The sequence below is a fragment of the Kogia breviceps genome, chromosome 5 (assembly GCF_026419965.1).
Source record: "Kogia breviceps isolate mKogBre1 chromosome 5, mKogBre1 haplotype 1, whole genome shotgun sequence".
NCBI lineage: Eukaryota > Metazoa > Chordata > Mammalia > Artiodactyla > Physeteridae > Kogia > Kogia breviceps.
In genome coordinates this window covers 54,796,453-54,814,578 of record NC_081314.1, presented here as the reverse complement: position 1 = coordinate 54,814,578, position 18,126 = coordinate 54,796,453, and the positions used below count along the sequence as shown (strand labels likewise).

General features: G+C 40.5%; 1 protein-coding gene across 13 annotated transcripts in view; it reads left to right on the top strand.

Annotated features, from left to right (window-relative positions):
• TNIK (TRAF2 and NCK interacting kinase) overlaps positions 1–17,761 on the top strand; it is a 412,179-nt gene extending 394,418 nt beyond the window's left edge. For 8 of the 13 annotated variants that reach the window (XM_059065365.2, XM_067034008.1, XM_067034009.1 and 5 more), the window contains 7 exons: positions 1,292–1,435; positions 4,258–4,392; positions 7,570–7,670; positions 9,933–10,082; positions 12,369–12,528; positions 12,769–12,908; positions 15,106–16,347. In XM_059065365.2, the coding sequence (XP_058921348.1) occupies positions 1,292–1,435; positions 4,258–4,392; positions 7,570–7,670; positions 9,933–10,082; positions 12,369–12,528; positions 12,769–12,908; positions 15,106–15,189 (914 nt within the window). In that variant the 3' untranslated portion in view covers positions 15,190–16,347. Of the gene's footprint in view, positions 1–1,291; positions 1,436–4,257; positions 4,393–7,569; positions 7,671–9,932; positions 10,083–12,368; positions 12,668–12,768; positions 12,909–15,105 lie in introns of those variants that run through there. The other 5 variants (XM_067034013.1, XM_067034011.1, XM_067034010.1 and 2 more) reach the window with 3 other exon arrangements.
• Positions 17,762–18,126: the final 365 nt, after the last annotated feature.

Below are 18,126 nucleotides of genomic sequence, written 5' to 3'. Positions count from 1 at the left end.
TGCAGTTCTTGTGAAAAAGATCTGCAGATTTTAGTTGACCTCAGACTCAGTATAGGTGTGATGAGATTCTATCAAAATCCTGGTCTGTGTTACCATAAACATGACATACAGATCAAGGAAGGACATGGCTCATCTGCACCCATCTAAAATACTATACCTAGTTTGCAGCACCACAATTTTATAAGAGCATTTGAGTTGTTAGCAGGGATGAGCACAGAGCCTGGAAACCATTTCGGGGGAGTAAGGCTCTGTCCTCTGGAGAAGAGACTATTAGAAGACAACAAGACAACCATGTTTAATATTGACTAACGTGGTTGAAAGAGCAGACATTCACATTAATTAGAAGACAGATGTGCAGTAAGCAAAAGAAGTGGAAAAGTTACCCGTTCATAAATATAGGCCACTGCACGGCTGAACTCACAATGTGTGCACGTGTCTGTGTGTATGTTGGGAGTCAGGGGTGTTTATTTGCCTAGAGATGAATTTTCAAGATTGTTGCTATCCAGACAAGACCACTTAGAGTTTTTGTAATAGGAATTACTTCATGGGAGGTGGGCTGAACTAGAGTTAGATGCCTGAGAAGTCCCTTACAGCAGCGGTCCGCAACCTTTTTGGCACCAGGGACCTGTTTCGTGGAAGGCAATTTTTCCACGGACGGCGTGGGGCGGGGAATTGGGGACCTCTGCCTTACAGTCAATATTTCTGTGACTCTTGGGCTATTAATACCTGCACTTGAATTGGCTTATCATTTCCTTAACAAAGAGCAGAACCTTAAGGTATGGGATGTAAATTAAGCTTTGGTGTGAGAAGGAAGAAGGCCTTTTCTTCCAATAGAATATGAGAATGGGACAGTCTATTATATGTAGAAGGTGGGTAGGCTAGAAATCACTGCATGAATAGGAGTGGGGTGAACTTTGGGGAAGTCTCGAGGTATGATTTATAGAGAGAGCCAAGAAAAGCGTGGGTGTTACAGGAAAGGAATAAAGGCAGATTGTGCTAGCATCACATCTGTGCCTCAGGCTCCTCTTGAGAAGAACTCTATTTTAGGTAGTAAAGGGCTACATGTAATGAATGCTGCTACTACTTTATAAAAGAAAACTAATTTCATTACCAGAGGGACAGTGATTTAATTACTGTCTCAGAGCTACTACTTCTACACTCCCTACTGTAGTACCTGCTTGCCCATTAGTTTATATTTATAAGTCACAGTTTCTTAGGTTTTGAAGGGACACTGGATGCAGAAGAGTAAAGTCCATAAGGGTCAGTCTTTGGATGCTTCTTAAATTTTCAGGTGTAAACCTCCTGGTGGGAACTGAAAATGGCCTGATGCTTTTGGACCGAAGCGGGCAAGGCAAAGTTTATAATCTGATCAACCGGAGGCGATTTCAGCAGATGGATGTGCTAGAGGGACTGAATGTCCTCGTGACGATATCAGGTATGTTGCTGGGATGACCAAGTCCTCCAGGTCTGCACAGATGGGAAAGGTGATCACCTCACTTCTGAAGGAATAGTAAGCTCTGCCCTTCCCAGCCAACGAGCAGCACGATAAATTATGGCAGTAGGGCCAGAATGACATGACCCACGTTTTGTAACTCCAGAGATTCTGACCTTCAAAGGGAAGTCTTTCACCTCTGCCTGCAATCTGAATCAGACAGAGACATACCACCACGGCTGTGTACGTATGGGCCTTCACCCTCTGCCAGGACTCAGCAAGGATCCTTTTAAGGTGTCTGTACTCCAGTCATTGCCGTCTACTCTTAGATGGAGAATATAAAAATGTAGGCTTCTGGATGAATTGGGAGATTGGGATTGACATATATACACTAATATGTATAAAATAGATAACTAATAAGAACCTGGTGTATAAAAAATAAAATAAAATAAAATTCAAAAAAATAAATGTAGGCTTCTGGGAGTGAGAAATTTTGTAAGCAGAAATTTCTCTGGTCTCTTTTCTTATAAGAACTTCTTTAGTTTATAGTTCACTGACATTTTAGCAAGTGCAGCTGACCCACTGGGTGATTGAGTCTGCAAGGAGATTGGAAGGTAGGAATCATTGCCACCCTCTGCAGCTTTCCAGTTCCCAAAAAGAGCTTTAAAAAAAAAAAAAAAAGAGGGCTTCCCTGGTGGCACAGTGGTTGAGAGTCCGCCTGCCGATGCAGGGAACACGGGTTCATGCCCTGGTCCGGGAGGATCCCATGTGCCGCAGAGCGGCTGGGCCTGTGAGCCATGGCCGCTGAGCCTGTGCGTCCGGAACCTGTGCTCCGCAACGGGAGACGCCACAGCCGTGAGGTGCCTGCATACCGCAAAAAAAAAAAAAAAAAAAAGAGAGAGAGAGACAAAAGTGAAGACCTTACTACTGACAAGTTAAAAATGTAACCTGAAGGAGTCTATGTTCTTGAAAGTTTTTTCTTTCGGATGGTGTTTGAAGGAGTTTAATAAATAATACCCCCCTTTTACCCTCCCATCCCATCCAGTATGAAATTGACAGTACCCCTGCACATTAGAACCACCTGAGGAGATGTGAAAACTCCAGAATGCACCCCAGACTAGCGGGTCGGAATCTGGGAGTGTAGCCCAGGTCTCAGAAGCTTTCATGGCTCCTGAGGTGTCTCCACTGTGCAGCCAAGTTTGAGAACCAGCCATTGTTTTGCAAAGAGAAACATAGGACTCCTCTTGGGTTGAACCTTGAATAAAGTTTAACTCTTCAGCTGTGCTTCTGTTTTGAGAAAATGCCCTCATTTGATGCTACAATTTCCTCTTTTGCCTGTCCATTGAATGCTCAGTTTCATCTCTTTTTATTCTCCCCAAATAAGGGTTCACCAAGTAAATTCTTCTTGTATTATCATTTGAGTTTAATTCAGCATACTCCTTTATTCTGGGTAATGCGTTCTTGATTGCAACACCCTCAAATCAAATTTAAAACCGTATATCTGCCAGTCACCTACCAAAAGAGGAAATGATATCAGAAAATTCATGTTCAGACTTCATTATGTTGTTAGTGACACATCCCATTTTTAAAAGTGTAACCATTTCGTATTATCATGAGGTGATTAGGTAGGGAAAGAAGAAAATGAAAACAGGAGCCAAATTTTCTTGAACTGCCCTTGGATCTGTGTTGTCACAGAGAGGAGAAAGCACCAGCCCTCCTGCCCATCCTAGCTATAGAAATCAATGCATATTCAAGGCTTTTGGTTATAAAAAGGAAGAGTAACTGCACATGGTTCCCTTAATTTAGGTTATAAATGTACTCTCCTGTCAAATCCAGTGTTCAATGCTTTAATGAATTCTTTTCTTCTGGTATATATCACAGCTGCAAAATATGGAACATTTTTTGACATCTAAGAGAAGTCAAAGGAAAATAAGTACCCAAGAAGTATAACCCACAGGCTTAAATTACTGATCACTTAGGAAAAGCCACCCCAAGGGACATCTTATCTGGTACTCAGATAATCTCAATTTATTAAATTTTACTCCTCAATTTAAAACTCCTCAATGTTTTAAAGATGTTTCCTTATCATACTAAGAATTCTTTACTCCATGATCTCTTTCCCATCATTTACCAAAGGGAACTTTTGTGTTTTTTTCCAAGTACACAACTTTTTCTCCATTCTTATTTTTGTTTGACACTCCTTTCAGGGATCTCAGCACTGTAAACATGGCCAAGGGTTATTTTCTGAGCCCCAATTGCCGTCATTGAACTTGTTTCTCATATCTCCTTAAGAAATTCCTTTTTCTGTTTGGTAAAATGAAACTACTACCAGCTGTCATCTTTAAAGTAATAGAGGAGGCGAGTAAGGGAGTCTCTGCATAAACATATGCTGTTGGGTAGCAGGTGAGGGAAAGGTAGTCACACATGAGTATGCTAAAATGTCCAGTTGTCAAAACTCCTTCATGTAATTAGATCTGGAATGTTTTGGAACACTGATCAACCATTCCATTACAGAATTAGGTCTTACTGTGCAGACACTGCCCTTTGCACTGGGAGGAGAGAATAAGAGCACCTTGCTCAAATAAGAAAGCAACAGAAGGTAAAGACAAATTATGCAATGGTTATTTGCCCAAAACACTTGGACCTGTTTTGATCGTAAGTTCTGGCAGAGATAATACTTTGATGATGCTGGAGACACTGATTATTGTGCCTTCACACATACACAGATACACACACAAGTGTAAATAAAATAAAATGGAGATGGGGAAGGATTGAGAGAAAAAGCTGTCTCGGGGCTTGAAATTAAAGTTCTATTACTTCAACAGGAAAGAAGAATAAGCTACGAGTTTACTATCTTTCATGGTTAAGAAACAGAATATTACACAATGACCCAGAAGTAGAAAAGAAACAAGGCTGGATCACTGTTGGGGACTTGGAAGGCTGTATACATTACAAAGTTGGTAAGTCTCAAGACATGGAATTGTTAGCTCAATCCAAATTATTCAGTTAAGTTTCATTTAGTTTTTTTCCATCAGATATTGATGATGCATTTGTGACCAGTTTAAGACACTGCTGGAACCTTAAATATACTTGCATTATTTCCCCAAAAAGTCAGATTGATGAAGTTCAAAGAATGCATTCAGAATAAAGTCTTAGGCTCCAGTTTGAACTCACTCCCAAAGACCCATTAAAATAACCATGAAGAAATAAAAATGCTGTAAACCTACAAGGACAAAGGGACCAGGAGAAGAGAAAAGAGATAAGAGATGTCAACAAAATTGAACAAGAATTGTTAGATGACTAGGAACAGAACTAGCTGACCAGGAAATGCTGAATTCTAAGTCTGCTGTGAGAAAAGTCATCAAAATCAATCCAGTCGCTCAACAGAACCCAGAAAGGCCCAGGACCTGAGGCCCCATGTGTATCTGAGGTGGAGGTGGAGGGTGGGATTGAAAATGGGAGGATTGTTGGAAAGTTGATGAACACCAAATCTTCCAGAACCCAGTCAGGCAGCCACCCTCCCTGACAGCAGCAGAAGATGAAAGGTGGGCCCAGCAAATCTGTTGATGAGGAATATTGAATTATAAGGACACACTAATACACACACACCTCCTTCCCCTGTTTAGCACCCCAAATGTTGCCAGCCATGCTTATACTCCCAAGCAAGAGATTGAAAGATGGTCTTTGGAGAAACTAAATGGCCAGCAAGAAAAGATGTTGAGATACTAATATTTGAAATGCCGTGAAAAGAGCATGCTATCTAACCACCTTAAAAGTGAAACCCATTCAGTCGATAAGCCCACTAGAGCAGACAGTGGGAATATCCACTAATGGGAAGGAAACTTAAACAGAAAAAAGGGACTTTAGAGGAAACAAGGATAATGAGGAGTGGAACAAAAATTTTTTAAAAGAAACTATCAATATAATAACTTCAGAGAGATTAGAAATACTGTTTCCATAAAAGAAGAATAGGTGTTATTTTTTTAAAAAAAGATGGAACAGGGTTGGAGAAAGTCATTCAGAGACCAAGAAAAAAAATCTTGAAAATTAAAATATATTGGCAGGAATAAAAAAATGCAGTAGAAGGGTTGGAAGACAAAGATGAGAAATGTCCTAGAAAGTAGAATGAAAAGAATAGAAAAAAGAGAGAATAGGTAAGAAAATAAAAGTTTTAGACCAAGTGGTTCAAAATGTAAGTTACATGAGTTTTAGGAAAAAGATTAAGAAATGGAAGGGGAAGAAAACATCAAAGAAAGAATACAAGAAAAGTTTCTAGAATTAAGACCTCAAAATCTCAAATTAAAAGGATTCACTGAGTACCTAGTATAGTGAATGAAAAAAGACTCACAAGAAGACATAGCAACATGATATTTCAGTACCCAGGAAATGCGAAGGCTCTTAAAGCTTTCAAATTATAAGTAAATAAATAAAGAGTTTACATGTAATAGACACAGAATTAGGTGGCCTGGGACTTACAACAGTACTAGAAGGTTAGAAGACAGTGGAGGAGACTTCCCTGGCAGTCCACTGGTTAAAACTCCACACTCCCACTGCAGGTGGCGAGGGTTTGATCCCTGGTCAGGGAACTAAAATCCCACATGCCGTGCAGCACAGCCAAGAAAAAAGACAAAAGACAATGGAGCAAGGCTTTCAAAGTTTAAAGGAAAACTTTTTTTCACTTAGTATTTTATAACCCATCTGTATTAGCCAGGGCTCTCCAGAGAAACAGAACAAGCAGAATGTGTATATATAGAGAGAGAGAGACAGAGAAGGAGAAAGAAATTAGTCCAGGCAAAGTGGGACAATGGAGGGTTCAGGAAGAGGTACCTACAAGAAAAATAAAATGTTACTAATAGATTACCTGCCATATTTGACTGTACTGACAGCACTAACAGAAAGTTTCCACGTGCTTAGAGATGGATACATAGAAAATAAGGAAGTGAAAAAAATTTGAAAGCAAGAAGGGAATTATAATAATGGTATACTACATGCCTCATCTATGAACAATAATGATTTAAACACAGGATATTGACTTAATCAAAACTTGTAAATATAACTATATTGGAAGAGTGGGGAGGAAGAGATGTGTATATTTGAGAGAGAGATCTAGAGAGAGGAGATTACTGTAAGAGACTAGACCCTTTCCATTCTCCAGTCAGTAGGTAATATCTACAGCTGAAAAAAGTTGTAAATAACATTATCAGCACGTCATTTAGAAATATGGAAATAAATTGCTGAAGAAGTATTTGAAAGTATATTAAAGACAGAATAGTAAACAGGAGAGGCATGCTCCAGAAAAAGAGCTCAGAGAACAAGAATTTGGTCAGTTATCCTGGGCTCAATTCTTTAGGACACAGGACACTCTGTTTGTTCAAACATTTTATAAATAAAAAGACTGCCTTGTGTACTGTCTTAGTCTGTTCAAGCTGATATAACAGAATACCACAGACTGGGTGGTTTATAAACAACATGAATTTATTTCTCACAGCTCTAAAGGATGGGAAGAGCCAAGATCAAGTTGGTGGCAGATTCAGTATCTGGTGAGGGCCTGCTTCCTGGGTCACGGACAGTGGTCTTTTTCCTATAACGTCACATAGCAGGAAGGGAGAGGAATCTCTCTGGGGTCTCATGTTAAGGGCACTGGTCCTTTTTGAATTCCTAATAACTGGAATCCAAATTTGAATAATAAGCGAACGGCAGCCATTATGCCTGTACCCATTTGTTGATTTTTCTACCATCTTGCCATACCAGCTCTCAGCTGCTTACATGTGGGTGAACATAAAACCCAGGCAAGGAAACATGAAGGATTTGTATACAGATTCTTCTTACAATAAATAATTCACATCTAGACCTAGTGCTTAGAGGCAGTCCTAAGCCAGTTACATCTTTTGATGAAGAAGAGCCTTCCAGTATGAAGCAAAAGGCCCCAGGTATCCTGCAAACCAAGTACATTAAAGGAAGTTAAATCTATATCTATGAGAACATCCCACACCAGAGCAGCATTACCCTCAGTCAGGATGATGTGTGTGTGTGTGTGTGTGTGTGTGTGTGTGTGTGTATAGTGGTTTACACATTCATTAATACAAAAACCTGAATAAATTAATGAACTATTTTAATTCATAATTTTTCTATTACAGTCAAATATGAAAGGATCAAATTCTTGGTGATTGCCTTAAAGAATGCTGTGGAGATATATGCTTGGGCTCCTAAACCATATCATAAGTTCATGGCATTTAAGGTAAGTAGGCATGTGATTACCTAACAAGGGCTTATTTTTTTATATAGTTTAGGTTCCCATCAGTTAACAGTGGTTAACTTACACATACACTAGTACCAATTTTTCTGTATATAATAAACCTCTTTTAAAAGTGTAGGAGCTCTTATTTGTTATTCTAAAAGTAAAGACTAGGTATTAGTAAATACTGTTAATTAGTCAAATTAAAATTTGGGTACACCCTCCTCCATTTCAGGTCTCTGCATCATCATCTCTAAGTGGCATTTAATGGGAATGGTTACCAGGCAAAGCATCCATTATGATATTAGGCAATGAGATTTATTGTACACCCATCTAACTAGGGCACTCTCTTGATATTTCGTCTGAAAAAGGCAGACCGACAGCAAGCAGCACTGAATCTCAAGGCTGAACTGAGTCTCTAAATCTTGTAATCCTCGTAAGCCTTTTGGGGAAAAGTCACTAAAACTCACTTGATGCTCATATATCCCCATTGCTGTTGGATTTCTCTGAAGTGAATACTGAGTATAATCACGTATGGAAATGGCCTAGTTTCTCTGCATCCTTCAATTTTCATTGCTGTTTCATTTTTTATCTTGTCTAAGTCTGTACCCACTGTGGTTGGCTTGATAACTCATGAGATTCAACAGAAGTAGGATGGGGAAATGCTGGTCCCGTTGACTCCAGATCATGAGAGCTGACCCCCAAATGCCAGAAGGACCAGTACTTATAGGCACTCTGATGTTTTCAGAGCTGCACAGTCTACCCATAGCCAGTGTGAATTTACCTTCTGTTCATTCTTACTCTCTGCCTACATCTCTCTCTTTCTTTATATATCCTTGGCCCTCACTTTTCTTCCCCACCTTTATGACTATTATCTTTCTTTGACCCTTTATGTATTTTCTGTTGCCACATATGCCACGTGAGGGCAGAAGCTGCCTTGGGAACATTACAAAGCCCTCTTCAGGACTGAATCACCCTCGCTTCTATCTTGTTCCTTTAGCAGGGCAAGGAGTTCATTTGTGATGTGCTCAGGAAGATGTGAAATGGGCCCCACTCGTTAACCCCGCTTTTATGGAGAGAAATGTTTGGAATGCACTGGGTTAGTAATAACACTTCAGGCATGACTCCTGACAGCTACAGTGGTGCTGCTGTCCTGCCAAAATCTCTCTTCACAAAAGCTTTTCAATCAAGATCCCATTCCCGTTCCGATTCTGAAGTTACTGTCATCAGTGTACTAGCCAAAGTGCAGGGTTGACTGCAAAATGCTTTGTTGAGCAAACCATGGCCAGCCTAGAAAGAGGGAAGAGCAAAGGCAAGAACTCGAAGAGGAAAGACTGGAGCCGTCAGGGGGTCGAGCCCTCCCGTGGGACAAGGAGATGAGGCACGAAGAACCTCCCATATGTGAGAATGATGTTAGCAAAAGAGAAGGAGGGAGGGGTCTGTTAGGTGATGGTGGCATGATAGCCGAGGCACTTGTGGTTTCACAGATTCTCGCCCAGACTTCAAGGCCAATACAGGTAGAGTGTGGATTAAATAATGGCGAAGGAAAACAGAGGAACGCTTGACAGTTGGGGCTTAGACTCTGGAGTCTCACACACAGAACTTTGATAAACGTGGCTGGAGCTCTTTTTTTCTTTTCCTTTTAAACCCAGCTAGTCAATGGAAGCCGAGAGTCTTGAGATGAATCATCCCCACCATCCTCTATCGCCCAAACCCAAGTCTCAGATCTCAACATTAAGTGTAGAGAGAGCGCCAGCCTGATGTGTACTCACTCACCCAGGAGAGTCAGAACCAGAGCATGCCTGTTAACCCTGAACAGGCTTAGCACAGGGCTGGCCCTCCTGCCCACCCAGTCTGTCTCTGAAACTGTAGTAGCTATGCCTGGGCCTGGACTGTCCCTTGGGAAGGAGAGGGCCCAGAGAGGTGACTGGACCTTCTTCTTGGAGAAAAGGCCAAAAATAAAACAGGGAAGAACAGCAGCACCCAGACACCAAGTTTTTAATATATGATGACACTATCAAAACTGACAACTGTCAACCAGCTTCTGTGCCCTGGAGCACAAGGGGTAGAAAAAGGGGAACAAATGGATGCTAGACTCTTCCTCCCAGAGTCAGAATATGAATAGCCCTAAAATTGAAAGAAAGATTTCCTAGCTCTTCAATTGAAGAAAGTCAGACATTGACTTCCACAGGCAATGGCTAAAGGAAAAATTGATTAAGATAACGTCTTTGAATGATGTGGGTACTCATGTGGTGATTTTTAAAGTCTTTTGCAGATCTCCAGCACAAGCCACTGCTTGTTGATCTCACAGTAGAAGAAGGTCAAAGATTAAAGGTTATTTTTGGTTCACACACTGGTTTCCATGTAATTGATGTTGATTCAGGAAACTCTTATGATATCTACATACCATCTCATGTAAGTTCCTGGAAGCAGACTGTCAAGACTCTCTGTTCCACAACCTGTGTGTATAGATTTGTTTTTGTACATTTTTAGTGGAGGTCATGCTTGTACTAATCAGTAAAGCAGATGGACTTATGGTCTTCACTAAATAGATGAGGCTTTTAAAACATAAAACATGTAACGTTAACTGATTTTTATGGCTGCTTAAAATTGAGTGACAGGTAATAGCAATTATTTGCCATGTACTGGACATGTTGTCTCATTGGGTTTTACATTAAAATACATACAGTGTTTTTCGTTCAAGGGCATAGATTCTGTTTTTTAAGCAAGACTATAGTAGATGAGCTTCTATTTTTAGTTTTTGAAGGAGATTGGTTCATTTTATGTGGGAGAAGTCCAGTGATCCTTTTTCTGCTATTGTTCCTCTCTTCAAGTGGAGGGTAGTGTCACGTGGCGGAATCAGACACCCTGGAGCACATGCTCTGGCTCTTGCATGTATTCGCTTTGTAATAGTGGACACATTAGGCAGCCTGTCCAACCCTCAGCTTTCACATCTGTAAAATGGGGCTAAGAGGACCTATCACAAAGGGTTATCGTCAGCATTAAGTGAGGTCATACATCTAAAGTAGTTGGCACAGGGCCCTGCAAATTGTACTATTAATATTACTATACTGACACATTGCCTAAAACATGACTTTTGAGGGACGTGCTGCCCATGGTTTCATGTAGTAGGATGAGTGCAGGGTAAATTGTGTTTCCTCTAATGTATGTAGTCCCAAGGCTAACATACAGTGGAAATTATTTGTCAACAAAGTCTGAGACCTAATCTGTTGCTGTTTGGTATTTTGAGACTTTAAAGACTTTACTCCAAAGGAGCACAACAATTGAAAAAAGTTGTTTTGGTGCACAACACACATACGTCATTGGTTGTCAAGTTACAGCTTTTCTCTTGTGTGTATGTGCACACAGGACTCACAGCTCGTGCTCTTGGTGAGGGGACTGGGCTGTCCCCATGATCATCCTCCATCCCCTCATAACCGTCCACCATGTACCTACTGGATGGCCATGACATTCTCAACCAGGGGATTGCAGCAACACCACGTCTCTTTTCCCAGAACAAGTCAATCTACACTTATCTGAATAGTATGATTTTTTTTTTAGTGAATGGTAATTTTCAAATTTTTTCTCAACAAGCCATTAATTTGGACTACAGTAAGTCCCCTACATAAGAACGAGTTCCGTTCCGAGAGCAAGTTCGTAAGTTTAGTTTGTTCATAAGTCCAATGAAGAAGTTAGCCTAGGTACCCAACTAACACAATCGGCTATGTAGTACTGTACTGTAATAGGTTTATGATACTTTTCACACAAATAATACATAAAAAACAAACACAAAAAATAAAGAAAACATTTTTAATCTTACAGTACAGTACCTTGAAAAGTACAGTAGTACAGTACAACAGCTGGCACTTCTCAGCAGTACCAGCTACATCACTGCTGCTTTTACGCTTGCTTCCGGACATCCTGGGCTTGAAATAATGATACTGTACTACTGTACTCTATACAGTACTGTAAAGGTAAAGTGCACAAAAGCACAACCACTTGTAGAGGATGCACACACGTCACAATGTACACCAGGCACGTGAATATTGGACATGCGAACACACGTTCGCACCTTGAAAAGTTCGTACCTTGAAGGTTCATATGTAGGGGACTTATTTAGGCACCCAGATAAACAATCTGTATTGACTGTTCATAGCCTGTTTTGGTCCCACCTTTTGGCCACATTTGGGCTGTTTCCATCAGATCCAACTGGATTGCATTCTCCTCATCTTTTTTGGAAGCAGATAGAAAACGTGAGATTTTCAATGTACACGGGAATGTGCTCAAATCCCGATTCTACCACCATATACTAGTGCAGCTTTGGTCAAATTACATAACCCCTCTGAGATGCAGTTGCTTCATCTGTAGACAGAAACATCTAGCATGGGGAGCTGTTTTAAAGGCCAGAAGTTATACATGGAAAGGGCGCACACTTGGCACAGGGCAGGTGCTCCATAGTTGTAGTTGTTGCTTTTAGAACAGGTAAATTGGATTCTCAACCTAGTGCCTAAGTTTGTATTTACCAGGGTATTTGACAGGTCGGTGGTTAAATTAAGCAAAGCAAAATGTCAGTCTCTAGAATGTAAATGGAAAAGGGAAAAGAAAAAACTTTTTTTTTTCTTTGCAATTCTTAGAGATTAATAGCTAAGATACTGTCTTATTTTTTAAAAGAATAATGCCTGGCCTTTCTTTGTCTTCTAGATTCAGGGCAATATTACTCCTCATGCCATTGTCATCTTGCCTAAAACAGATGGAATGGAAATGCTTGTTTGCTATGAGGATGAGGGGGTGTATGTAAACACCTACGGCCGGATAACTAAGGATGTGGTGCTCCAATGGGGAGAAATGCCCACGTCTGTGGGTAGGTTAACCATTCCTTATCTCCTTCAGCAGTTACACCCCCCAAATGAAACGAAAGTCAAGAAATGTGAAACAACCATTTGATTCCACAAAAAAAAAGTCTGTGAATAACACTTGTAAGACTTGCTTTGTCTGTTTATCTCAAGTCGTTTGTCATTTTTGTGGTTAAGATGTGAACAGATGCTGTGAGTTATTGCCCATCTAATGTTTTTAATGCAGTTTTGGAAATTCCTTTTGACAGCCTACATTCATTCCAATCAGATAATGGGCTGGGGCGAGAAAGCTATTGAGATCCGGTCAGTGGAAACAGGACATTTGGATGGAGTATTTATGCATAAGCGAGCTCAAAGGTTAAAGTTTCTATGTGAAAGAAATGATAAGGTAAATCCGTTTCAACATTTGCATTAGTGTTTGCATTTTAAGAGACCACCAGGTACCTGTGAAACCTTCATTTTCCTTTATACTGATTTGAATCACATCTGTGTTAAACAATCAATATTATCTTGAAATGGCATTATTTGGTTTGATTCATGTGAACCCTCAAAATATATTATTCACACATCAAAAAAGACATAAAAACATCTAAAAAATTTCTTGTAAACTCTTAGTAACTTGTGTGGCTTGCAGGCCTTAAGATGACTCAGCAAATACCCCAAATTCTCCTAAGCCCTTAGAAGAGCCGGCCTCTCATTAGTCATCTCACAGTGGGTCAACTTTATACCCCACTCTTAGACTTTTCACAGAATCAGTATTGGGAAGTAACCCATCACATTATATTCTACTTTAAATGTAAAACATTTGACATGTAGAAATATAAACTTTAAAAAAGTGTCACCCATACCTTAAGGAATGCACAACCACAAACTCAACTAGTGCCATGTCCTGTGTCATTCCAGCCATGTTTCTTCTGAAGTGTCATAGGGGGACTGTTTTCCAGTGAAATCGGCGGTGTTCGTCTGGCATGATCAGTCGCCCAGAAGGTGTATTCTGCAGCAGTGCTGCTTCTCCCTTGCCCTCCCAGTAGACTAACCCCGAGTTTTTAGTAGCTAAGCTGTACTGTATTTGTGAATTCATCCTTTGGGACTATGGCCAACTTAGAAATGCTGTCGCCAAAACAGCAGACATAGACATCTATAGAAAAGAACGTGACAGGTCGAACAGACCTGCATCTCTTGGCTCACCCCCGTTCCCCAGAAGCCAGGCTGGTCTTAGTCTGGCCCTGGAGTAGCCAACTACTCTGACCTGGTGTGGTCTGGTGTGGTCTGGGTGGACGACAGCTGGGGATGGCAAGGATGGTCCCAGGCCCTTATCAGAATATGCCAGAAAACAGACCTGACCCCTAGTAGAATTCCAGCCCCTGCGAATCGTAAGACTAGGAGTGATCTGGGCACGGACACCCACACTCCAGTTCATTGAAGTCCCACCCCAGAAAGCCAGTTTCAAGTCACGACCACACCCTCAGCAGCAGGCTGGGACCACACCAGCATCTGGGGCCCGAGGTTTAGAGCCAGGGCTCACAGAACCTGGAGAGAACAGCAGCCCTTTCTTTCCCTCATTGTGTTCCCATGGGTCCTCTGTGCTTCCCTGTTTTGATTCACTGACCCTAACAGTAGCTTTACTTACATATATAGCATTAGCTGAAAGATGAGCATTTCCACAGAACTTCCTAAGACGTTGTTGGGAGAGACAGCATTCTTCCGAAGAAACTGTGGGAATGAAGTAGCAGAGACTTTATACTAATGACAAAAGTAAATGCCTTGGACCAAAGTTTGGTGTTGGCTGACTGAAGGACTGGGCCACAGCCCAGAATATTATTTTGCTGGGCAGTGGTTCATTGATGTTGAGCTCAAGCAAGCAGTACCCCAAATTTTGCTCGCTTCTCTCAGTCGTTTGATAAAATGATTTAGCAGACCCAGACCGAATGGACTGTGGTTCTCCTTACTAATGCCATGATCTCCTTTGGCCTAGGATATGCATTCATCAGCAGAGAAACCAAGCATTAATTCTTGGAGTGCCAAAGTGAATAGGCATTAAACACCTTACCCTATCTGACCAGAACCATTTATTTTTTTTTTTTTTCTGAATTGAGAAATGAAGTTGTATAGTAGTCAGTAGGCCCCAAATTCCCCCTTGACTTGGGAAATGTGAGAGGATTCTCTTCATTCCCAAAGTCTGCCCTCTTGTTATTAGGGGAGAGAAAAGGGGAGCCCCTGTGGCTTTCCAGAAATTAACAAAGGACGTATTGTGTCCTAGACCAGAAATCCAGCATATTATCCTAGCACGAAACTCCCTTGTAAAAAGTGTGCGCACAAAGGGTTGTTACAAATCAAGACATAGCCCCTTCTGGGTCCCTGAAGGCCAATGCCACAATCAGTCATAGTAACCTTCATAGGAATAAAGGCAGGAATGTTTACAGAGGATGCACTGTATTAAAAGGCACTTTATAAACACCAGCCATTAAGTCTTAAGAGCTGACACATGGCAAGGATAGTACATGTGAGAGAAAATGGATGGACGGTTGAAGAAAAGAGGGAAAGAAACCATGCAGTTGAACTAACTTCTTTTTAATTTCAAACAGGTATTTTTTGCATCCGTGCGATCTGGAGGAAGTAGCCAAGTGTTTTTCATGACCCTCAACAGAAATTCCATGATGAACTGGTAACAGAAGAGCACTTGGCACTTATCTTCATGGCGTTATTTCTAATTTAAAAGAACATAACTCATGTGGACTTATGCCAGTCTAGAGGCAGAATCAGAAGGCTTGGTTGACCATACCGCTTTACCCTTTTCCTCTCCCTCCACCCGTCCCAGTACAGTCCATCTTTCAATGTTGCAGCCTGGTTGAGAAGGAGAGAAAAAGGTGGCAGGAATTTCCAGGAGATCCCCAAGAATGCTGCGTTGTCTGTGGACAAAGATGGACCATGTGCCCTTCGGAGTTAGGGATAGAAACAAATATTGTGTGCTCTTATGATTAAGCTGTGTTCTGGTGGGGTTTTGAGTTTTATTTTGTTTTGTTTTTTTACTTTTTTCTTTACCCCTTTACTTTGTAAGAATGGGGAAAGAATGCATACTGAGAAAATGTCTGTTTTTAATTGTCTGCCTGCTAGCTTTAAGTATACAATGTGTTGTAAAATTTCCAGTTTCGAATGGTGAGAGACAGCACAATAAATGTACCTTATCTCTTTACACTGAAGGCCATAACTACATAGTGGGATAATTGTAGAGATCTTTTGCCTTCACGAACCCAAAAGGTTGCTTTTTGATAGCAACTGCTAATGAATTTTAAAAGAGAAGAAAAATACTAGTTTTCCCCTCTTTCGGGAAATAGATTTTAAATGGCTAAACTACTAGCCTTAGACTAATAAAATCAACTACCATTTTTGTGAGTCTGGCAGGCCCTATTTTATATGGCCCTGTACAGAACAGAGTGTGTTGAATGGGATAGTAGTGCCATTGAGTTGAGTCGGCTCTAGTGAATGAGGGACTCTATAATACAACCTTGCCTCAGCGATTATGCAACAGATCAGGGCAAAAGATGGGATGACAGAGGGGGTCAGACAGAGAGCTTCTGGAAACAAGCTAAAAATGTATATATACACACACACACACACTTTCTTTTTTTCCAAATGCACAAAACTTCCCAGCTAAGAGGTCACTCTGTTCGGGCTTTGTTAGGAGTTAAGACTTTGTTCTTTCTGGGAATTGGAGAATAAATAAGATCCAGGCTCTGGTCGTTCCCAGCTTTCTCCTGAGGGTGCCACTTTCCCAAGATGAAAACTGTGACTGAAAAAAATAATAATAATAAATGTTTCTGAGCTGCCTGTGTTCTCTCTGGGTTGGTGAGAGAAGGGACTAGACTACTAAGCCTGCCTGAGACCCAGCAGGCATCATTGGTTCAGATGTTATAGAACTTGAAAGCAAGGCTTTGGCCAAAATTCTGAGACCCTAATCATTTTACCTTCCTCCAAATTACCCAACATACGGTAAACAAGTTTGTGCAGAGTATGTATGTATTTCGTTCAGGTTGACTTGTGTCCTTATAGACTCTTACGCAGATGATTTGAACTTTTACGTGACTGTCTGGGATTTTTTTTCCAAAGCTACCAGCATGGCCGCCTGTGGTATCAAGGTGTTGCAAAACAATATCTGTGTTGCGCTTCCTGTTTTAACCTACCTCGTTTCGTTTGTTTTGTTTCACTGTTCATCACAGCAGTGTTATCTCCAGGAGACATATAGAGAGCTCAACTGGCAATCTCAGGTGCACTTAATATTTTAAAATAAAACAGTAGTTGACCAAATTGTTCTTCTTGAAAAATTGAAAGAAAAAAAAAATCCAACAACAACAAAACTAATGTGGCTTGTTTCTGGAGAAAACAATTACTCTAAAGAGATCAAAAAAAAAAAATCTATGATCCTACTGATTTTGCCTAAATACATGAGCAGCTGATGTACTATTAATGAGAACGAAATACACATTAGGAAAATGGCACCATTTCAATCTGGTGGCTTGGGCAAGGGGGGGCGGGAAGGGGAAATATTCTAGTCCTGTTATAGATGATTCTGCCCCTCCTGTAAAGGTGGTTGTCATTTGCATTTATTTTAAGCAGGTAGCACAGGAAAGGAATTGAGGATTATCTTCAGGCGATCACCAGGATGTCCTCATTGTGGCCCCTTTAGTGCTCAAAAGCAATGATATCCTCCTGTTCTCATTTTTACTGCTAAGGTTCTGCTGCTGAACAATATTATCTTCACAAATTCCATGCAACAAATCCAGCAATAACGTTTTGGATTGAATTTAGCAACTACTGTAATTGGATGCTGACGTGGACAAGATATATTGATTTGGGTCTCATCCCCACATGTGATTGCCACCAGCTCTTTATATTGCTGCTGTGGTATTTTAAACCAGAAGCTTCTTTAAATTATGTTGCAAACTGATCTTTGTTTTTATGTTTTGTTTTGTTTTTATTTCTAGGTGGTAAGTTCAAAACACACAGCTTTAAATGATTTTTTTATTGTGGGATTTTGGGTACAGTTAAGAAATAAAAGGGAATCATTGTGTTTAAACATAAGGTAGTTTGTGAATGTATTTTTTAAAGCCTAGATTCATTGAAACAAAAAATCATAAGAGAACAATATTAATGCAGTCTTGTTTACAGTATGTACAGTGACATAACATAGAACATGAGCTTTTCTGGTGCCAACAACAATAAAACACAGACGTTAAACATCAAGCCATGCCTTTTATATTTTTGTACAAATATCTTACACAGAGTACAAGGCAAAACCAAATTTAAAAAGGGCCCCCCACAAATCTGTGCTCCTTAAAAGATTTCTAAAGAATTCTTTGAAGCTTTTATCTCCAAAAATACATTTTCCTCCTTCAGGACTGGCCCTAGCCCTGAAATACTGAGGCCTAGGTCATGCAGAATATTTCAGAATAACTATTCTTGGGCCCGTAACAATTCCCAACTTTTTGGTTTGCTTTAATTCTTTATTCTTTTTTTGGGGGGGGGGCAGGGGTGAGGGGGTGGTTGTGCTTTTCATCCCTCTTAATACCATCTTAAAAATAAAATGAGCCAGTTCTAGAGATAAAATC